The sequence below is a fragment of the Petromyzon marinus genome, chromosome 39, assembly GCF_048934315.1.
Source record: "Petromyzon marinus isolate PM22_M1 ecotype Great Lakes invasive population chromosome 39, UKy_Petmar_22M1.pri1.0, whole genome shotgun sequence".
Classification (NCBI taxonomy): domain Eukaryota; kingdom Metazoa; phylum Chordata; class Hyperoartia; order Petromyzontiformes; family Petromyzontidae; genus Petromyzon; species Petromyzon marinus.
The window spans coordinates 9,055,512-9,075,347 of NC_133705.1; the positions used below are offsets into that span (position 1 = coordinate 9,055,512).

Here is a 19,836-nt window from a genome sequence, read left to right on the forward strand (position 1 = left end):
AATAGCTTTGCGGATTGTGTAGTCAGAATAACCACTAGCCTTAAGAGCTTGGTGTACGTGCTTGAGTTCACTGGCTATGTGTTCCTGGTCGGATATGCATTGGGCTCTATGCTGCAGAGTCTTGATGAGGGAATTCTTTTGGGATGGATGGTGGTGGGAATCTGGTTTCAGATAAGCATCCGTATGGGTAGCTTTCCTGTAGACAGAGTGGCTCATTGAACCATCAGGTCTCTTTTTTATTAGGACATCCAAAAAAGGTAGCTTGCCATCTTTTTTGACCTCCATGGTAAATCTGATGGCTGGGTGTATGGAATTGATGTGGTCGAAGAATTGGTTGAGAGCAGGCCAGCCATGTGGCCAGATGACAAAAGTGTCATCCACGTACCTCTTCCATAAGGTTGGGCGCAGACTGGCAGTCTGGATGGCGTCAGTCTCAAATTTCTCCATGAAAATGTTGGCTACAACCGGAGATAGGGGGAGTCCATTGGGGTGCCCTCAGTTTGTTTGTAGAAAGTTCCATTCCAAGTGAATTATGTATTGGTTAAGCAGTGTCTTACCAGGGGGGGTACCTCAGTGTTTAGTCCTTGATGAACCAAGTCTTCAATGATTGCGATGGTGTCAGGTACAGGAACTTTGGTGAAAAAGAAAACTACATCAAAACTGACAAGCAGGTCGTCTGGGGACAGGGAAATACTCTTGATTGTCGATACCAGGTGAGTAGAATTTTGTACCGCAGAGGTGGTTTTTCCAGTGAAAGGCCGCAGGATTTCAGACAAAACCATCACCTTACCCTACATTGCGGGGATCACGAAGAAAAGATCTCCAAAATCTTGAATAAACACAAGATCCAAGTCTGATTCAACACATTACATAAAATCCGTGATCTGGTTCCATCTGTAAAATATGTGATTCCGGACATACAGTACCCTGGCGTCTACAAACTAAGTTGCCTCTGTGGTAGTAGTTACATTGGAGAAACCAAACGACATGTCTCGGGCCGCATTCGTGAACACAAAGCAGACCTGAAATACGGTAGGACCAACACCTCGGCCGTGGCAGATCACTGTTATAATTCAGTAGGTTCACATGACATTGACTTCTCCAAAACAGAGGTTCTTTGCAAGCCATCTGGCTACCATGAGAGATTCGTTCATGAGGCTATCCACATATACAAACACAGAGACAATTTCAACCGAGAAGATGGATTCTGGCTTAGCAATCATTGGAAGGATTTGATAAACCATTTCGGGTCTTAATTGATTGATCACACTTAAGGTGGCTTTCAGACCGCATACATTATTTTCGTGTCCCCCTCCTCTTTTCCGAACATAGATGGCCTCGTCCATTTGAACAAACTGCCAAATCGCTCTCCGTAGTGCTAAAGTAAAAAAACCCGCCACTTTTTCAAAATTTCTTGTTGTGGTTTTCACACCTGATGATGATTACTTGTGTTGCAGTCGAAACGTCGTGAGAATTTTATTGTTTTATGTTTTTATTATTTTATTGTTTCCCTTCTACGTGACTTTACCGAAATAACCAATAATATCAATATTATCAGTTTAATTGAACTAAAACAACTGATGTTATTGACTGAAAAACGGTGCCCTTGACTTGTTTGTGGCTCTGCTTGTTTACAATAATTAATAATTAAACAGATCAAACACTTTCACGTCCCCCCACCCCCGCTTTGTGGTTTTTGGGGTCGAAGTTGTGGCATAAGCACTCTCCAAGCAGAGGTTGAGGTATGCTCATGTGCTCTCGTCCAGGTCAGAATCAGAATATTTATTGACATTGGAGGAATCCGAAGGACTATAATGCTCTTTAAAAAAAAAGATGTCCAGTAGGGGCACGGGCTAAGAAGGTTACAACAACAACAATTACAAAAACACGACAGAAGTGCAACGTACAAGGAGAGTAAGCAAATCACCCAAACACATGAAAAATAAAACTAAACCATCCCCATCCTACCAGCCAAACCTCACTGAGTGTGCTTATATCAGACGCTGCCTTTTCTTTCCCTCCCCCCCGGCCACCAACCAACGTAATGTAAGAGCGTGTCTCTTACATATCGGAGCCATGTTTATCCAAGGCGTGCTTAATATCCAGAGATTGACACCGCCACTGTCTTTTGTGGGCCCGTAGGAACCCCAATCACTGAATGCACTGCCAGCAGATGGCGACAAGACACCTACCTTGTGTGGCCTGGGCGATTCGGTGGCAACAGCCACGGAGGGTGGGGGAGGGGGCTTGTGCTCGGACGCCCTATGGGCCTCGCTCTTATTGACGTGCTCACGATAAAGCCGGCGGTGAAACATTGCATCAGAAAGAACGGCCCAATACTTCCAGCCCATCTCCATCCATTTCGATAACAAAAAAAAACGAAATGTATATATTTTTTTATCTCGTTACAAAATTATCAGAAAAAAAACAGCGGCATAATTGGCACTAATCATCATCAACCGCACAATCCTGCGAAAGTGGAAACAGCGGAAGCAGAAACAATAAAAATTGGTCGTAACCGGGCAACCGCGAATTGAAAGCATCCCACATTTAGTTGCGTCTGCTTCACGGCTCATGCCTCGTCTGTGGTGATAGTGTCTCTCTGTTGAAAACGTCTGTGGTGATAGTGTCTCTCTGTTGAAAGCGTCTGTGGTGATAGTGTCTCTCTGTTGAAAACGTCTGTGGTGATAGTGTCTCTCTGTTGAAAACGTCTGTGGTGATAGTGTCTCTCTGCTGAAAACGTCTGTGGTGATAGTGTCTCTCTGTTGAAAACGTCTGTGGTGACAGTGTCTCTCTGTTGAAAACGTCTGTGGTGACAGTGTCTCCCTGTTGAAAACGTCTGTGGTGATAGTGTCTCTCTGTTGAAAACGTCTTTGGTGATAGTGTCTCCCTGTTGAAAACGCGCAAACGGGGCAGGGATAACGTCTATTGGTGAGCAGTGAGTTGGTGGGTCGTGAGCTGGTGGGAGAAATTCCATTTTCCCATGGCTGGGGCTACTCTCTGCATGAGACAGCTGCTGCTGCTGACCTCCATCTAAATGGTAGGTATTGTTATTGACCTCTGCGATGATTGGCTAACGTGACCCCGCCCCCCCCCCGATCAAAATCTGAACTCTCAACAGTGCCACCCAGCCACATTCGATGGGACTCCACAACGTTGAAACGAAAGGCTAACGGGCACCCATGCATATTTCACCCATGCATATTTCGGCTTAAAATAAGTTGCGTTTGAAAACGGTTACCCCGCAATTGAAAATATACAATAGGATAATTTTCTGGGCAACCCCTTTTCTATAAAATCTGAGAGAGAGAGATAAGGGGATCCACTGCTGCTAATGCTCGCTTTTAATATACTGCATATATGTCAGCTACTTAGCAGCGCTGCAAATGACAACAATGGCGTAGTCTACGCCCGTGCTTGTGCACCGCGATTGAGTCCTCTTTGTTTCTGACCTCCACGTACCGCGATGATATCAATACGCAGACAATGAGTCTCCTTACATAGCCATTTCTCATAATGAGGGCTCGTGATGCCCACATTTTAGCACTGAGCCAAATTAATACTTTGTATCCTCAAAGAGTAAAAATATTATATGCCTCCTTCACATATCTACTGCTCCAGATAAGAAAAAATGAAGTATTTCTAACACAACACATTGGTCGCGCGGCCTTCTGGGAAGTTTAACACGTAGGCTTTCGCGACCAATATTATTCATAATAAAGGTTTTTGGGTTAGATCGCATTATTTATAAATGTGTCGTAACCCTCCACCACCCGACACGGCCAATCAGCAAAAAAGTGTCACGTTGACAAAAGACAAATAGTTCACCACCGGTGTCAACGTGACACTTTTTTGCTGATTGGCCGTGTCGGGTGGTGGAGGGTTACGACACATTTATAAATAACGTGATCTAACCCAAAAACCTTCTGGGAAGTGTACAATTTCAGCAGCATTGTTTCAAGATAAGGAAATTCTCTGGACCGGCTTCGACACACAGTGCCTCATCAGGAGAGCCAGACTCGCTTGATTCATTGCTGGTAAACTTCCGATTTGACAGGCAAGGACATGGACTGTAACGGAACAGGCATACGCAGTGATTCAGATGTTCATAATTGCGGTTACGATTCGATTCAAAGGAAATGTATTTTCGCTCTTCTCGTTGCCACGTCATTTGTTCTCTTTTCATGCTTTGCTTTCCCATCCGTAGACTTGTGCTTGCTCCATTAGCCCAAATCTATAAAATCCTGCATATATAATTTGCACATCATGTGCATGAATTGTGAATCGTTCAATGCACGGTTCTTTGCATGGAAGTAAGCACAATTGTTATTTTTTGTTTAAATCAATGAATCGACGCACGGTTACATCGCCACTGCCTACACTATTGTACCTTACGACCCATCTACTTTCTCCACTCTAGACAAACACTGCCAAAACATTTTACAACAGCGCTGCGATGCCCTTTCGGGTTGCAGCGCATGTTGTTGTTGTAAATTGTTGTTTGGCGCGACGTCCCGACGTTTTGCTCCACGAAATAAGCAGACAAATAGGAACTGAAGAAGCTCCCAGCACGCGGAGAGAAACGTCGGACATCGTGCCGAATGACACGCTGGTACGACCCACCAATACGACCAGCGACAACCCAAGCAGCGGTATTTCGCAACAGTGACGCCAAAATTAAAACCATTTCCTGTCGGCGGCACAGTGGTGGCGAATGCATTAATGCAACAAGATGGTAATTATTTAAATCCTGTAATCAGTCATTTGCTGGGACATAAGGAAGCTCAATTCCCAGGAGGGTTGGTGGGAAGCAGGGCTTAGGGAGGCAGCTTGAATGAGTAGATGCCCTCTCCAACCCCAGTGTGACGGTGGTGGTGGTGGTGCCGGTATTGGTGGTGGTGGATGTGCAGCAGCAACGGCAGCACAAATACTTGACCCAGTGAAGAATTGTTGCAGCGGTAACACGCTTTGCATGAACTGCAGCAGCAATAGCAGTTGCAGGTAAGGCAACAGAAGCAGCAACAGCAATGTTTCCAGCAGCCGAGATAACGAGAGTAATATTGGCACAGCGGATCCAATGGGGGAGGGGGGGGATGGGGAAAGCAGGGGTAAGGGTGATGGCCCCCCGCTCCCCGTGATACCGTGAAAATTTATATTTAATTGCTATTTATAAAATAAAATATATTGACTCTTTGTATTTTAAACTAATGTTGGGCCCTATTGAAAAAGCTTACAATTTCAGGCTTGACTACCCCCTCGGGGAAGCAACACTTGCGGCAACTGTCACGGCAAACAACAGCAGCTGAACGAAAATAGCAGTGACAACGGCATCAAAAGAAGCTTCAGACAACATCGCTTCCGGCGGCTGTCCGCAATGACGGCAGAAATCGGGAGGGTGGCAAGTGCCGCCACTCCGGGGCACCTCGCCCGCCGTGTCATGCTAGCACCGGGGCCGCACCCTGGAGATGACGGGTGGCGAGCAGGAGGCGCAGACGAGCCAGCAGTTGAGCATGGTGAGCGACTCCGTGTCGACGGCGCTCAGCAGGTGGCTCCGGGTACCGGCGGAGAGCGGGCGCACACGGAGAGAGACCTCGTGCACCGAGTCTGGCTGCAGCGTGAACTCGTCCCGCGGAGATACCTGGAGGGGGCGTGGGGCGGGCGGAGAGGGGGAAGGCAGTGACCGGACGGTCGTAGTCACACTCAACGATTTAAACTGAACTAAACTATTTTTTTTTTATCGGGTAAGGCCCCACTGAGCTATACAGCTGTTTTTTTTTTCTTTCGGAAACGGCCTGGCCACAAATGATAGCTCAACAAAGTGGCTTGTGATCACACGCAAATTTATAGCGGCAGCCAAAGACTCTGAACGCATGACGTTGATTCTAAATGTGGAGGGGAAAACCGGAGGACCTTGAGAAAAATTTACACGATCATGGGGGGAACATGCAACCTCCAAATATACAGCAGGCGTCAGGGTTGGGATCGCACCCACGACCTCCTGCATACCAGGTGAGGTAGTTAACATCTTGCCACCACGGCACCTTATTTATCTGGGCAGTGCTGGCTATTCACGTGACCTGTAATCCAGCACTGTGGAGGTAACGAGGGTTGGTGAATCACCAGATGTGATTCGCGGACAGCCAAAATCGTGGATAGCAAGTTCGTAAATAACGAGGGGATACTGTAATGATAAAGGGATGCAAACAATCACAATTACTAATGAATGTCAAAACAGCGGCGTGTCGATGTTTACATTTTCGCTTCCCCCCCCACGTGTTATGTGACTTACATTGAGCATAAGAATATAAGAATAGGTTTTACCCTTTCTGGCAATAAAAAAGGTGTCAAGATGTAAAAACACCAAACAGAAACCTTTTGCATTGAGGCCAGCCAAGTGATGTCACGGGTTCTATCTGATTGGCTCCCCCGAGTCACGTGACTGGGAGGGTCTGCCTGTTAACGTGACGCTTGTGACTATCTGCGATGGGCCACATGAAGAGGGGTTGAAGTGGCGCCCCAGTTGCTGGCTTGTCTCGTGTGTCTACTTATTTACGCGTCACGAGGAAGGCCAAGTTGTCGCAATGTCGCCGGTTATATATTTGTTTTCATTTTAAGGCCACAGCGTTAAGTCGAGTGTGTTGAGTTTGTCGTTAATTGTGCTGCTGCTGCTGCTGCTGCCACCAACGCAGCCACCAATGCGGCAGTAGCCGCAGCCATCACCAAATGACGTCTTTAAAAAGGTAGTCGGTGCGCTGGGTAGGTTCCCGAGAAGCCCCGAATCAAGGCTGTACGGAGTTGTGCGATTCGCAGCCCGGCAATGGACACGTGATGGGAGAAAACCGTTAATGCCTGCGGTGTTACCTTTTGCTTCTGTTTAAACTCGGTGGCAGCTGCTTTTTAATGTCAATTTAAAGCCACGTCTGAAACTATTTTAATGACAACATTTGTTGCATCTCAGCCGCTGAGCTTCAGTAACTTTCTCGTAGATCTATTATTATTATGCAAATGCAATCTATTTCCCTACAAACCCACTGAAGCGATTGCCATATGCCTCAATAGTTGCCTATTCAATCACTGCCAGTCACCTTTACAGAGATCTCTCAGAAGGCCACTATTCGCTTCCACTGAAGTGTATTCGCGGGGGGGCGGTGGGGGTGGGCGCAGAACCGGGTCAGACATCGCTCACCACCGGCGTCAGCCGCGACTGGGGTTCGAACTCAGCTCCGACAACTGCGGCGCCGCCCCTTCCCCCCTTGGCCGGGACTTGATGTTGGAAAGATCGCTGTTAATTTTAGCAGTCAATACAGGTGATGGCCGTGACATGCTGCGGGTATTATACTCCTTGCTCGGTGTATAGGTCATCCTCATTAGGGCTCATCGGGCCATGCCTTACCGCCCGCTACACAGTGCCCGAGGCCGCATTATAGCGGACAACAACCCGTTCCACCAGACTGCGCAAATTTAGAAAGGCAGGCGGCGGCCGTGCTAGCTGGTTATGGTGAGAGAGAGAGAGAGAGATAGCGCGCGGCTAAGTGGTTTATTTCATATTTAAGGATGTAATAGTGACGAGCATAAGGGCAGCAGGTGTTAAACAAAGCTAAGTCATCTTGTGTGTTGGGATTATCGAATGCGGAGGGAATAAACCCGTGATAATTTCTGCAACAAATGCACGGGCGATACGAACGTCAACAATATACCACAACAAAAACAAAAAGCCCCAAACAAGCTTACTCAAAACAAACCCGCTAAGCTTACGTTGGCACGCAAACACAAGTGAACCATCATTACCGCTGCGAAACCCACCGTCACGAGGGAGCTGCATGGCCCTTTACGATCTTTCCAACTGGGTAAAAGCAAGTCGGAAAGTTTCGAACATCACTTGCGCGCTTTTCAAAGAAAAAAAAGCCCACTTACGAACGAAACACTCGGGGGCGATCTCCGCTTGGAAGCCGGTCACGCGGAGAAACGGCTCACACCGTCCCCCCCTGCTGCCCCCCCCCCACCCACCCACCCACACCTCTCCACCCAGGCAGCATCGTAGCCTTAACCTGCCGTGTAATGCTCGCCACGAGCCCATTTGCTAGAAGACTGCTGCGGGCTACTCGCGATACGAGCAGGGGGGGGGGGGGGGGTCAATTTAAGCCGTGCAATGTGGCTGCGACGATACAGCCTCGGTTCCCCCTCCCACCCCCCGCGCCCAGAAAGGCCACGTCAAACCGAGGCCAATTGATTTAATGTGAATTGCGTAGGAAACTATCAATCGTTCAACTGAACCCCCCCCCACCACCACCACGCCACCCGCTCCCAGTGCGGATGATGAAATCTGAGCGCCGGCCACGCGCTTTGGGGCGAATGTCCGTGGGCGACTCGCTCCACATTCATTTGTTTCTTCTGCAAAACGAGGGTCGATAACGCTATTTCTGGGGCCCCTTTTGAGGCCTTTGCTTTTTTTTTGCTGGCGTGCGCGAGGCCTGTTTTGCGAGTTCAAAGTCGGTTCGATTTATGGCCGATTGCGGAAAAATAATTTTTTGTTCGTTTACCTGGGAAAGCCTCAATGATACTCGAGAGTCTCGCTCAGGAGGTTTCCTGCGTTGCAATGTTGGGCTGATTTCCTTAACAAGTGTTTGGGTACATAGGCTCAAACCGGAGTACTCAGAAGAGAAAATCGACACTCACGACGTGGGGGTAATACTCAACAAGGCGAGATTCAAGACTCAAGTGCCCTCTTGTCATCTTCGCAGCTCAAGGCTACAACACCTGGTACTCCGAAGCGGTCTCCAATCTAAGTGCAAACCAGGTTAAAGCCAGCTTAGCTTCCAAGATATGAATACAGAATGCATGTATTCACGGTGATGTTTGTAAAACTGCAAAATATATATTTTTTATCTTACCAGATACGGCCCACTGAGCTGTATAGCTCTTTTTCAGAAGCAACCCGCGAATGACAGCTCAACAAAGTGCCTTATAGTGTGGCAATTTATAACGGTCAAACAGTCTAAACGCGCGTTGATTCTAAATTTGGAGGGAAAAACCGGAGGACTCGGAGAAAAACCCACGTGACCAGGGAAGAACATGCAAGCTCCAAATATACAACAGGCGTCATGGTTGGGATGGAACCTACAACCTTCTGCATCCCAGGAGAGGGAGTTAACATCTCGCCACCGCGGTGCCCTGCTTGTATTGGCGTTTGGGCCACCACGACCTCATTTCAGCCTTAAACTGAGCATGTGATGGCACTTCATCAGCAGTGGGTTTGAACTAAAGCAGCCACTGATATTAGCCGTGCCAGGCACCGATCTCCAGTTGCTAGGCTAGTAACGCAGCGCGCCAGCCACTGGCCTATCGCTCCGGCCCAGGTGAGCTTATATTGAATACTTAGTTTAATTACAAGTGGTATTATTATTAATTAATCACCGGCCAGGATTCGGGTTAATAATCAGAAGTTTGCGAGCTCAAATCCTGGTTGCGGTGACGGGGGCGGCGGGGTCGGGGATTGACTCAGCCCATCATCGCTCTGGGGGTCAATAAAGTTTCACACAATTTTGTGGCCGAGTCAACGGTGGTTGTCCTACAGATGAAATCGCCTCCCCCCCCACTCCCCCTCCCCCGTAATAGGAACGCGAAATTTCTACTACTGGCTCTGGGCCATAAAAGGGGAGACAGAGAGTGAGACTCTGTCCGTCATCGTCAACCGAGGTACCGTGCGCCGCTCTCTCTCGCAAAGTCGTCTCTCGGAACACGAGGAAGCGCGGGTGGGCGAGGTTGTCCCGGCTGCCTCGCCTCAACTTCGCTCTTATTAGCGGGCCGCACGTCTCGGGCACGTGATTGAACCCCCCCCGACCCCGGCACGTGTGACGTCTGCGCAAAATGCCACGCTGCCATTTCCTAATCGCTTAATGAGCACCCGCGTCAGGCGCTCATTCTGGACGCAGGCCTTGACCCCGCGGGGGTTGGCCTCCGCTGGCTTGTGGCGCGCCGAGGCGGGGGTGGCGGCGAAAACCAATTAACGGGCATCTTGATTGCTTCCCCCTCCCAAGAAGTTGGGGCACAATGGCCTGCTGCTTCGTCGCGAGCCGCTCGCCGTGGCCGCAAATAATAACGACGGTGATAACGATGAGTGTGGCGGTGGGGGCTCCGCGGGGAGCGGTGAGGGGGGGGTCAAACATAACCATTGGGCCCGCACACGCGGGAAATCGGGGGAAACCGATTCACAATTGTGATTTAAGTTGAACTATATTAAATAAAATGCGCAGTCCCTTTGTTAACCCCGCTGCAGTGTCAGTCACGGGGGTCGTTTGTACAATACGTACTTCACGACGTTGGTCTGTGCGGGTTTGTCAAGCCGGGGAGAGTAGAGCCGTGCAAGCGTAGGAGTAGAGTACAACAATTTTGTACTCCTGCACCACCCACCATCTAGTGCCCTCCACGTAGCTTTGCTTGTGTGGAGGCAGTCACTCATCCAAGCACCATCCGGGCTCAACCGCGCGTATGACATTCATAACAAATATTGCACCACTCACCGTGTACACGAGCCAATTGTCTCTACGCTGGAACAAGTGCAGGGCAGGCGCTCATTTCCACGAAGCCAGCGGCGGAACCGATACGTTAGAGGGCAATTGTCCGGTCCCTTCCAAGGGCCAAGCACTGGCTACAGACTCTCTGCAAAGTGGTACTTAATTTGTTGACCTCAAGTGGGATGAGTTCGGCTACATCCAGTTAAGAGCTATTCCGAATGCGGCACGCAAAACGCGTCTTCGTCGCGACGCTCGGCATCACGAGCTATTATTGTGCGCATAACAACTTAAAATAAATAATAATCCACTGAAGCGCTTACAATATTGGATGGCAAGTCCGATCAAAATAACTTTCGTAATAAACTAGTATTGTCTGGCACCACCGACTGCAAGAGTCAATTATTATAAATAATAGATCCCCAAAAAGCCTTCATGATGAAGAATATAATTTGCCGGTTTGTTGTTGGCATGGAATTTGTGCCCTGTAAATTACTCTCGAACACAATATTCCAAGCGCATCTCTTGAAAAACAAGACTTGGTGTCTTGGTAGTTTTTTTTGTTACATGGTTATCGACAAGAACACTACCTTACTTGCCTGCCTACTCGTTTTCTTTAGATTTGTTACACCGATGATCCCGTTTGTCCACTTGCCTGCCTACATAACAAGGGTTTGTTGCCGGCACGCAACCATGCATTGACTCGTCAAGACGTTCACGGTCACGTGCATCAAATAGCGAGCCTGATAATTTACCAATCACATTCGTGCAACATTTCCGTGAATTAAAAATATATATTCAGTTCAGTTTCAGTTCAGTTTATTTATTAGGTATAGCCCTGTGAGCCATTCGGATCTTGAATCGGGTGCAACCGTAACAAACAAAAACATGAGTGCGGTTATGAGGCTGTAAGAACGAGAAACAAAAAATACACGGTAAGAAGAGGACGAAAAAGAGGAACTGATTATATAATTATTCAATGAATTCACGACCCTGTATTGCGATAATGAAATCATTCCCTGCGGGGTAGGGGGTGGTTGGTTACAAGCCTCCTACCTGCGGTACGCTGCGGAACGTACAGTATCTGCTCAGAAATGTATGATCTACAACCAGCTGGGCATAAAGCACTTGGGGAACAATTCGTGACGATGAAAAATGAATGTTAAGTCCAGATTTAAATACGGTCGCACGTGTCCGCTGCCTTCAAATCCAACGGTAAACCCCCACGCTGAAGTTGCGGCGCCGCTAGCAGACGCAATCGGCTTTCAAGAAGAGCTGGCCGGGGTGGCGGCTCAGTGATCATCAGGGCCGGCACCACCGTCGAGATTCTAAATCGGGGTCTCAGCCACCCCCGTAGGTTTTTTTTTTCTCCGGGGGCGCTACCGGTTTCATCCCACACGCACAAATGCGCACTGATTGAATGGTTGGCCGAAAACGTCTTGATAAGTAGAGGGACTGCGTTTAGAGTATTCGTGGCTGCTATCATTTTCCACGTGATAAGCCGTTGGGCTATCAATTATGGGAAAGTCGCTCCTGAAAAAGAAGCCATATGGCTCAGTGGGCCTTACCTGACAAAATTAAAAGTTTAGTTTTAGTTTATTCCGTGTGATTTGGTCACAGGCAATGGGCTCTCATTCGGTTTTAAGTCATCCACATGACTGTTGGAGCATGCGGGAGGCCCGTCTGCCTATAGTTACTATAACTATTTAAATTTTACCAGGTAAGGCCCGTTGAGCTGTATGGCTCTTTTTCAGAAGTGACCTGGCCACAAATGACAACTCAACGAAGTGGCTTATCACGTGGACATGTATAGCAGCCAAATACTCTAAACGCATGTTTCTAAACGTGGAGGGAAAAACCGGAGGACCCGGAGAAAAATCCACGCGACCACGGGGGGAGAGAGAGAGAACACGCAAACTCCAAATATGCAGCAGGCGTCAGGGTGGGGATCGAACCCACGATCTCCTGTAGACCAGGCGAGGTAGTTAACATCTCCGAGCCACCGTGATAATGACGATGATAAGAGACACGCAAACTCCAAATATACAGCAGGCGTCAGGGTCGGGATTGAACCCATGACCTCCTGTATAACAGGCGAGGTAGTCAACATCTCACCATGGGGAGGGAGAGAGAGAGAGAGAGACACGCAAACTCCAAATATACAGCAGGCGTCAGGGTCAGCATGGAACCCATGAACCTCCTGTAGACCGGGCGAGGTAGTCAACATCTCGCCAGCGGCCCACCGCACGCTCGTACCTCGACGACGGCGGCGTCGGGCTGGGCCACGTGGCACTGGACCCGGCGCAGGGCGCGAGTCCCCCGCAGCGGCAAAGACGCGCGTGCCGACTGGCCGAGCTGGCAGGAGACTTCGACGCGCTGTACCCAGTGCACCAGCATGCGCCACAGCTGTACGGGCACCGCGTGGTACGGGTCCCTGTGCCCGGGGCGGGTGGCGGAGGAAGAATGTATGCCTGTGTGTACGTTGAACTTCTTTTGCGCCGTACGTTCTCGCCAACCGTGGTAATCGGAGGCGCGGGGAATGGTCGGTGTGGTGGGTGGGTGCAGGAGGTGGTGGTAGTGAATAAGGAATTGGTCGAGGTGGGTGGTTGCTGCGGTGGGTGGGTGTGTGGGTTGGTGGGTGTGGTGGGTGGGTGTGGTGTGGTGGGTGGTTGGGTGGGTGCAGGAGGTGTGTGGTGGTGGACGTGAGAGACAAATATAGCTATACAGGCAAACCATTGCAAAATGCTGGCAGGCCAGAAGATAAGCAGGCAAGCAGAGACAGACAAAGTGGAAGAAGAAATAATGAGATGTATAAAGACAGGCAGTGATAGATGCGGTGGATAGAAGGAGAGATTAAACAAAAGGCGTAGATGCAGGGAGCCAAATGCGCAGCGGAAGAGGGCCTAATAACAGAAGTACGAATGACGGAGGGAAGATGATGACAGACGACACAGTAGGAAGTGTGGGACAAGAGGTGAGCAGTTTGTAAAATACTAAAGACGCATAAGTGGCGACACACACCCATTGTAGGCAATCTCAACAACAGCACGTGACAAAAAGAGTAATGGACAAGAAGATTACAGAACGCAAAACATCCCCAAGTAATAATATACATATATGGGGGGGGGGGGGTGGGGGATTCAAATAAAAGTTTAAACAGATCGGGATAGCTGTTATTTTAAATGCCATGTTAAAATTACGAAGCGGCACAAAAGGATGCCACACCAGGGAACACCGCGTGCAATAATCAAGCGAGCATGTCACTTTGGCTGGTGGGAATTTAATTTCAAAGCTGGCGACGCCCAACGTAGATGGTACATGCATTCACTGGTTTTTCTTTTGGTTGCGGAGCATACGCTGCAGAGTGACATTCACTGCAGGACTGACGCTGCACATGATGATGAAAAATATACCCTTCGCTGCAGAGTGTGGGCGTCGAAAGTTAACACCACTGTTGCCTTTGCATCTGTACAAGACGATCCATGGCTTGATGGTGATGGTGGAGTTCAATCAGCAGGACAATACCCTAGATCTGGTGCTTGTGGTTTTGATGGTGGTGGTGGGGGTGGTAGTAGTGGAGTGGTTAACGCGCTGCGCTATGAACCCAGCAGACCCATGTTGAATTCCCACTCACGGCCAAGTGATGATTATTAGAACCGGTCCTGGACCTTCCCTAGGTCGACTCGGCCTCAATTGAGTAGCTGCTGTGGTTTGTAAACATCGTCACGAGGGAGATAAAGGTGGTTCGGCGTGGTGCTGGCCACCTACCCCTCGTGTGCCTTGCTGGCCTTAATAGGTGCTCTATAACAGCATTTGTCCCGACAGTCTGTTAAAGGTTATACAGGGGATATTTGTCGTTAGTGCTTGTGATGCCGATCGTGGCGGTGATGATTTAGTAATTCCATGATGCCGACTCAAAACGTACGGTGTCCACGCTTATTTAATGAACACGGAGCGATGAGACGTCAAAGAGATACTTTTAGAATAATTTAGTGTTTCATAAATTAATATTTATATGACCATTGTATATGAGTTCCAGGAGTGACTGTTGCGTTTTTTCTTTTGTTAAAATCACAGTTGTTGAGAATGGCTCAAAAACCCCCCAAAACCACAAGCAGCCAGCAACACACAGCACGACTGAAGGTAGTTAATACCTTTCTTGAATTTAGATCTGGTCAGCCTTTTAAATATTTGTTCTCGCACGTGCTCTGATTGCCTGGATGGGGTCACGTGGTCATAATGGCAGCCCGGCAACTGGCTGAATTATCATTCATGCGCTTCAATAAATCGGCCTTGATCATGGCAAATGACACACTGAGATTCGTTAATTCTTCTCATGTTTCATTATTTTAGAATTACTTGCTTACATGAAATGTCTTCAATTGTTTTTTTGTTAATAGGCTTAGCAAGCACTTTTCTTTGCCTTGATTCCCCACCGGACTTACTGGGCTGGGCGATCCAGACCAGAGGGGAGGGTTGGATGTCAGGCTTGCTTGCAAATACTTTATCACGCACGGACAGGCGCCCACCCCCCCCCCCCCCCACATATATATGTTTAATGGATATAAGTAGCGTGCAACTGTGTTGCAAAACAAAATCAATCGAAGCGGCTGAGACTGGAGTGGCCGGAAACACAGCCTGCCGTGCATACGAGGGGGCAACGACTCCAACCTTCGCACGAGCCCAATTCAAGAATCCATCGCTGTCGCACAGCCATTCGTTCGCCAACGGAGAATGCGCAAACATTTGAACGTTTCCATTCGGATCCCCGCCCGCACGTCACGAGCGAAGCGGCACGAGACGAGGCCGCCGTGTGGCCCCGTCTCCGCTCGCGTGGGGGGGTCGCGCCGCGTGTCCGCCGCCGAGACTCACGTGTAGATCATGACGAAAAACGCGGTGACGTGCGGCGACGGGCTGCCCGAGACCTTCACGAATATGTCGCACGGCTCCGACGCGCCCTGGCGGGCGAGGGCGAGGGCGAGACACGGCAGGCAGAGTTGGTCCTTCCAACGGGGCACTAGCGATGTCGAACAAAGACGGTCCTCCGCATCGCGCGCGCTTTCAGAAGCGCTTCTGCGGCCGTCTAGAACGCTCTTCCGATATCAGGAAGCCACTGGAGCTATGGACTTTTAAATTTCGATTGACAAACTCATTTCCTCAGAACTGCTTTTTGTGTTTATTTCGTTCTCCTTGCCCCGCACCTTAGATTAGCATGGTAGTCTACGTACGGCGTGGAAGAAATTCAACATACGTACAGCGCGTGGCTCTGGATGAAAACTAACGACGACGGCGACAACAACACGTAATAGTAATGGCGCAACTTTCAATGGCACAAACTGTGATGATCTCATCGTCATTGCCGTCGTCATCCTCTCTTTTTCCTACGTTTAAACCCATTTTGCAATTCAGCTTTACCGTAAGATTTATCATTGCCGTGCAAGATTCATCTCTACCACTCCCGCTTGGCCCTTGCTCCCGCCCGCCCGCCCACCCACCGACCCTCCACCTACCGAGTTCGACGTCTTACACAAGATGTTGGCATCGCTGCATCTCACGTGCAGCTGCTGCTCGGCTCGGGCTTCTGCCCTACCTGTGGATGGCGAACAGAACGAGGTTCAAACAACGTTGAGGATCCCATCAACCTCCCTCCCCCCCCCTCCACAGCTCCTCCGCAATTGTTCTTAAAGGCGACTGGGGGCAGCCGCAGTTAGCGAGCAGGTGGGCAACGAGTGTAGCCATGAATCAAACTCAGGTTCTTGGAACTGAATGGGCACACGAAACAGACAAAGATCCTCCTCCGCCCCCCCCCCCCACCTGCTATAAGCAGTTGTGGCAAGCGCTGTCAGTGAGCACCTATTAAGAGCTGCGCAACGAATGAAGAAGCGGTGTGCAGGCCACCACCACACCGAGCCACCTTTGTTTACCCAGTGCTGATGCTTTGACACCACGTGGTAGACATTCGTTTGAAGGCTGAGTCGACCATGTCGTCGTGAAATTAGCAATCGACATTAATCTATTTAATCTGCACGACATTTCACGCCACAGTGGCTGGTGCACTGTGCAACAATATCAGTGGCATCCGCTAGATCACAACTATGGAGCTACGATACGCAGATCGTGCATAAAGTCGTTCGGTCAACCTGGTCTGGTTCCCCGTGCGGTAGACCCAACCTAAAATAAAATATGTGTGCGCATGGCGGTGTCGTTAACTTCACGATCACTATCACCGGGGAGACGAAGGCGGGCAGGCACGTGGTGGTACTATATGCCACACACTACCACCGTCTCGTTGTCTTGTGTTCCGTAGGAGCTTTCAATGGGTTTCTCACTCAACACACGTGCTAACATGACTCCTACTTTGGATTGAGTCAACTGCGTTCCAACCGGGCACACACACACACGCACTGTCATGAGCAGCACGCGTTTTGTTATTGCCAAAAACACTTCATCCCAGCTGTGACAGCGCAGCACTTTTAAATTTTGATTTAAAGCTTTCGTGACTGCAGGGATTCATATTCTTGGTTCTTTCGGTTAAGTCACCACGTAGAAGGGAAACAATAAAATAATAAAAATATAAAACAATAAAAATTCTCACGACGTTTCGACTGCAACACAAGCACTCATCATCAGGTGTGAAAACCAGAGCACTTGTCCTTCTGTGTGGCTGCCTGGAATGACGGAAGAGTTGACAGGGTCGTTTAAGGATGGATGCACAGCACTTATGGGATTTCTGTGCCAAGAACTCAGATTTGGCGTTCCTAGGTTGACACAAGTCATGCGCATGGCAAACCTCGTCCAGCCAGATGGTGACAGAATGGAAGACAAAACAAGGATTCGTATTTTCACTGATTTACACTTCAACGATCTAACTTACTTACTTACTCCTCTTCGCTCCCTGTGGAGCATAAGGCCGCAACAAGCCCACGCCATGCCGGACGGTCTTTAGCAGATTTCTCTGCTTCACCCCAAGACAGGACCATGGTTTTTAGTTGGTCGACACTCGCCTACTCCTAAGATGTAAATTTGGTAGCGTATCATCTCGTGGACAACTTGGGCCGTCTTGGACGTTTGGTACATGGAACGTACGTTACAGGCTCCAACCGTGATGATGTGCTTTGGGTCCAGGAGGCCCCTTTTCACCTTTCCAACGTCCCTCCGAGGGCTTTGATTGGAGAGGGTCATCCTGCCAGTTCCGTGACTAGGTGCCTCCTGGTGGTCCGGTATTAAATGTGTACTTGTTGCAGTTCCCATAACAATTATGTTTTTTCCACCACACCCAACCCCCAACCTGGAAGACCAGGGATTGTCCATTTTGTCTGTCCTCTACTCTTTAACCAGTCCGGCATGGTTGGGCCTGCTGGGAGCCTGAGGCTCCCCGCCGACTTTGCTCTCCGGGTCATGGAGGCACACAAGCTTCTCTACCACGACAAGGACGACAACCCATGAGAGAACAATCTAACAGCCCATTGTTATAATATCACTTTCCACACCGATTTTGTCAGGCTACTTCTGGACGACGGCCTCCCCACGCCACGTGGTTCGCGGGGCTTATTTGACCATACTTCACCACGCTGGTCAGTTCGGGTAGACAAAGGCAGAGGGCATAGATACGGGAGTATGCAAATACAGTACAACACTGGATTTTGATGCATTGCACTCTGCTCAATTTAACACGTAGGCTTTCACGAACAACCCCAAAAAAAACCTCTTATGGATTGGACTCTGCTGCCCAACTACAGCCCTGCGGCAGTAGCAGCCTATAACAACCTGGAATGCACGGGTGGGTCTCTCATCTGTGGGCACTATCCAGACTCAACTCTGCTTAGCTTCCGAGGTGGGAAAGTGCTGCCCCCCCGCCCGATGTGTGTGTATATACTCCCAAGACGTAACGAGATCAGCCACACAACACAAATTGCCGGATTGCGGGCGTGAATCGTGTAGGCCAGCGGAGTCGGCAAAACTCTGAACCCGCCTTCCCCCTCTCGCTGGCCATCCAGCATTTCGCCTATGGGTGTACGCGGCGTTCAGTCCACACGGCGCCCCACGTGATCGGCCGCTGACGCACGGCATGCGACGGGGAGCCGCGGCGTCCCAAATCAATGCCAGTGGGCTGCACGTTAAACTTAGACTCCCCGATAGCAATTGAGCTTGTTACCCTAATTAAAAAATCAGAGTCGTTAATTGCAGCCCCGCTTTTAATTGGCAAAAAGCGCCTATTTTCAGGGTGCCCGCAAAAAAAAAAGCAATGCGCTTTCTAAAAATACGCGAACGCTGTCAATTTTTACTCGAGCTCTTGCGCCGGACAGCCTGCAGCTTACCAAACGGCACAGGGTGCCTACCGTGGGCCACGATCGTGATACGGCACGGGTGAGAGGCTATCATCAACGATGCGCTGGCAGACAAGGGCCGTTAAGCGGCGCCGTCTAAAGGAGAAGCAGTTTTTGCTGATTATAAATCGAACTCACTTTCGACCCAAACGCACTTACGCGTCGCTTTCAAAATCAAAACATTTATTTTATTTATACTGGAGGTAATCCGATGAGCTCTGAAGCCATTTTTTTTCACAGATGTCCAGACGTTGGCTCAACGCGGTTGGGGGGAGAATTGACGACCAGCGCGAGCGCAGCAAGGAAGTAGTTTCCGATGGTACGCAGCGCTGAAAAATCATTCACGTCCTCGTGCAGGTCAATGTTACGCATGGTATACCATCAGCCCCACGGCCAGAAGGTTGCACAATTTTCATTGTTAAATTCATGTTGACAGACAGATACACACCTGGAGACGCATTGCCTTCTTCGCAATTTTTTTTGGTAGGTGTTTGATACGGCGCCCTTCATGCCGTGGCGCCTCGGAGGGCTTGCCCGCCACTAAAGTGACTTTGACACCGAGGGCTTTCGCGGCCAATATTATTCATAATAAAGGTTTTTGGGTTAGATCGCGGAAGCATAAATGTGTCGGAACCCTCCACCACCCGACACAGCCAATTAAAGAGTACATTTGCTCTCCAACACACCGATGGGCTGAAGTAGTAACTAATTGGCATTTTGTTTACGTGACAAATCCCTTACTAATTGGCTGTGTCGTGTGGTGGAGGGTTACGACACATTTATACTCACATTTATATTTACACTTGAGAGACCGATAAACGACGTTTAAACCCCGCCTCAACGCGCATTTTTTTCTCTCGTTTCCGGTTCTCTGAATTAGCTTCTCTCCGTCTTCTTGGCTTTTCCCCACCTCGGCCCACGAAATATTCCTTGTGATGTACGGCGCCTCGAGCACCGAGTATAAAAGTGCTTTATAATGCAACTCATTATTATGGAAC

The 19,836-nt window shown here is 49.3% G+C and overlaps 1 protein-coding gene across 2 annotated transcripts in view; it reads right to left on the reverse strand.

Moving 5' to 3' along the window:
• Nucleotides 1–19,836, reverse strand: part of NPHP4 (nephrocystin 4) — a 307,452-nt gene that overhangs the window by 12,281 nt on the left and 275,335 nt on the right. For both annotated transcript variants that reach the window (XM_032968292.2, XM_076072909.1), the window contains 4 exons: nt 16,022–16,101; nt 15,384–15,469; nt 12,768–12,945; nt 5,459–5,638 (listed from right to left, as the gene is read on the reverse strand). In XM_032968292.2, coding sequence (XP_032824183.2) covers nt 5,459–5,638; nt 12,768–12,945; nt 15,384–15,469; nt 16,022–16,101 — 524 coding nt within the window. The remainder of the gene's footprint in view (nt 1–5,458; nt 5,639–12,767; nt 12,946–15,383; nt 15,470–16,021; nt 16,102–19,836) is intronic.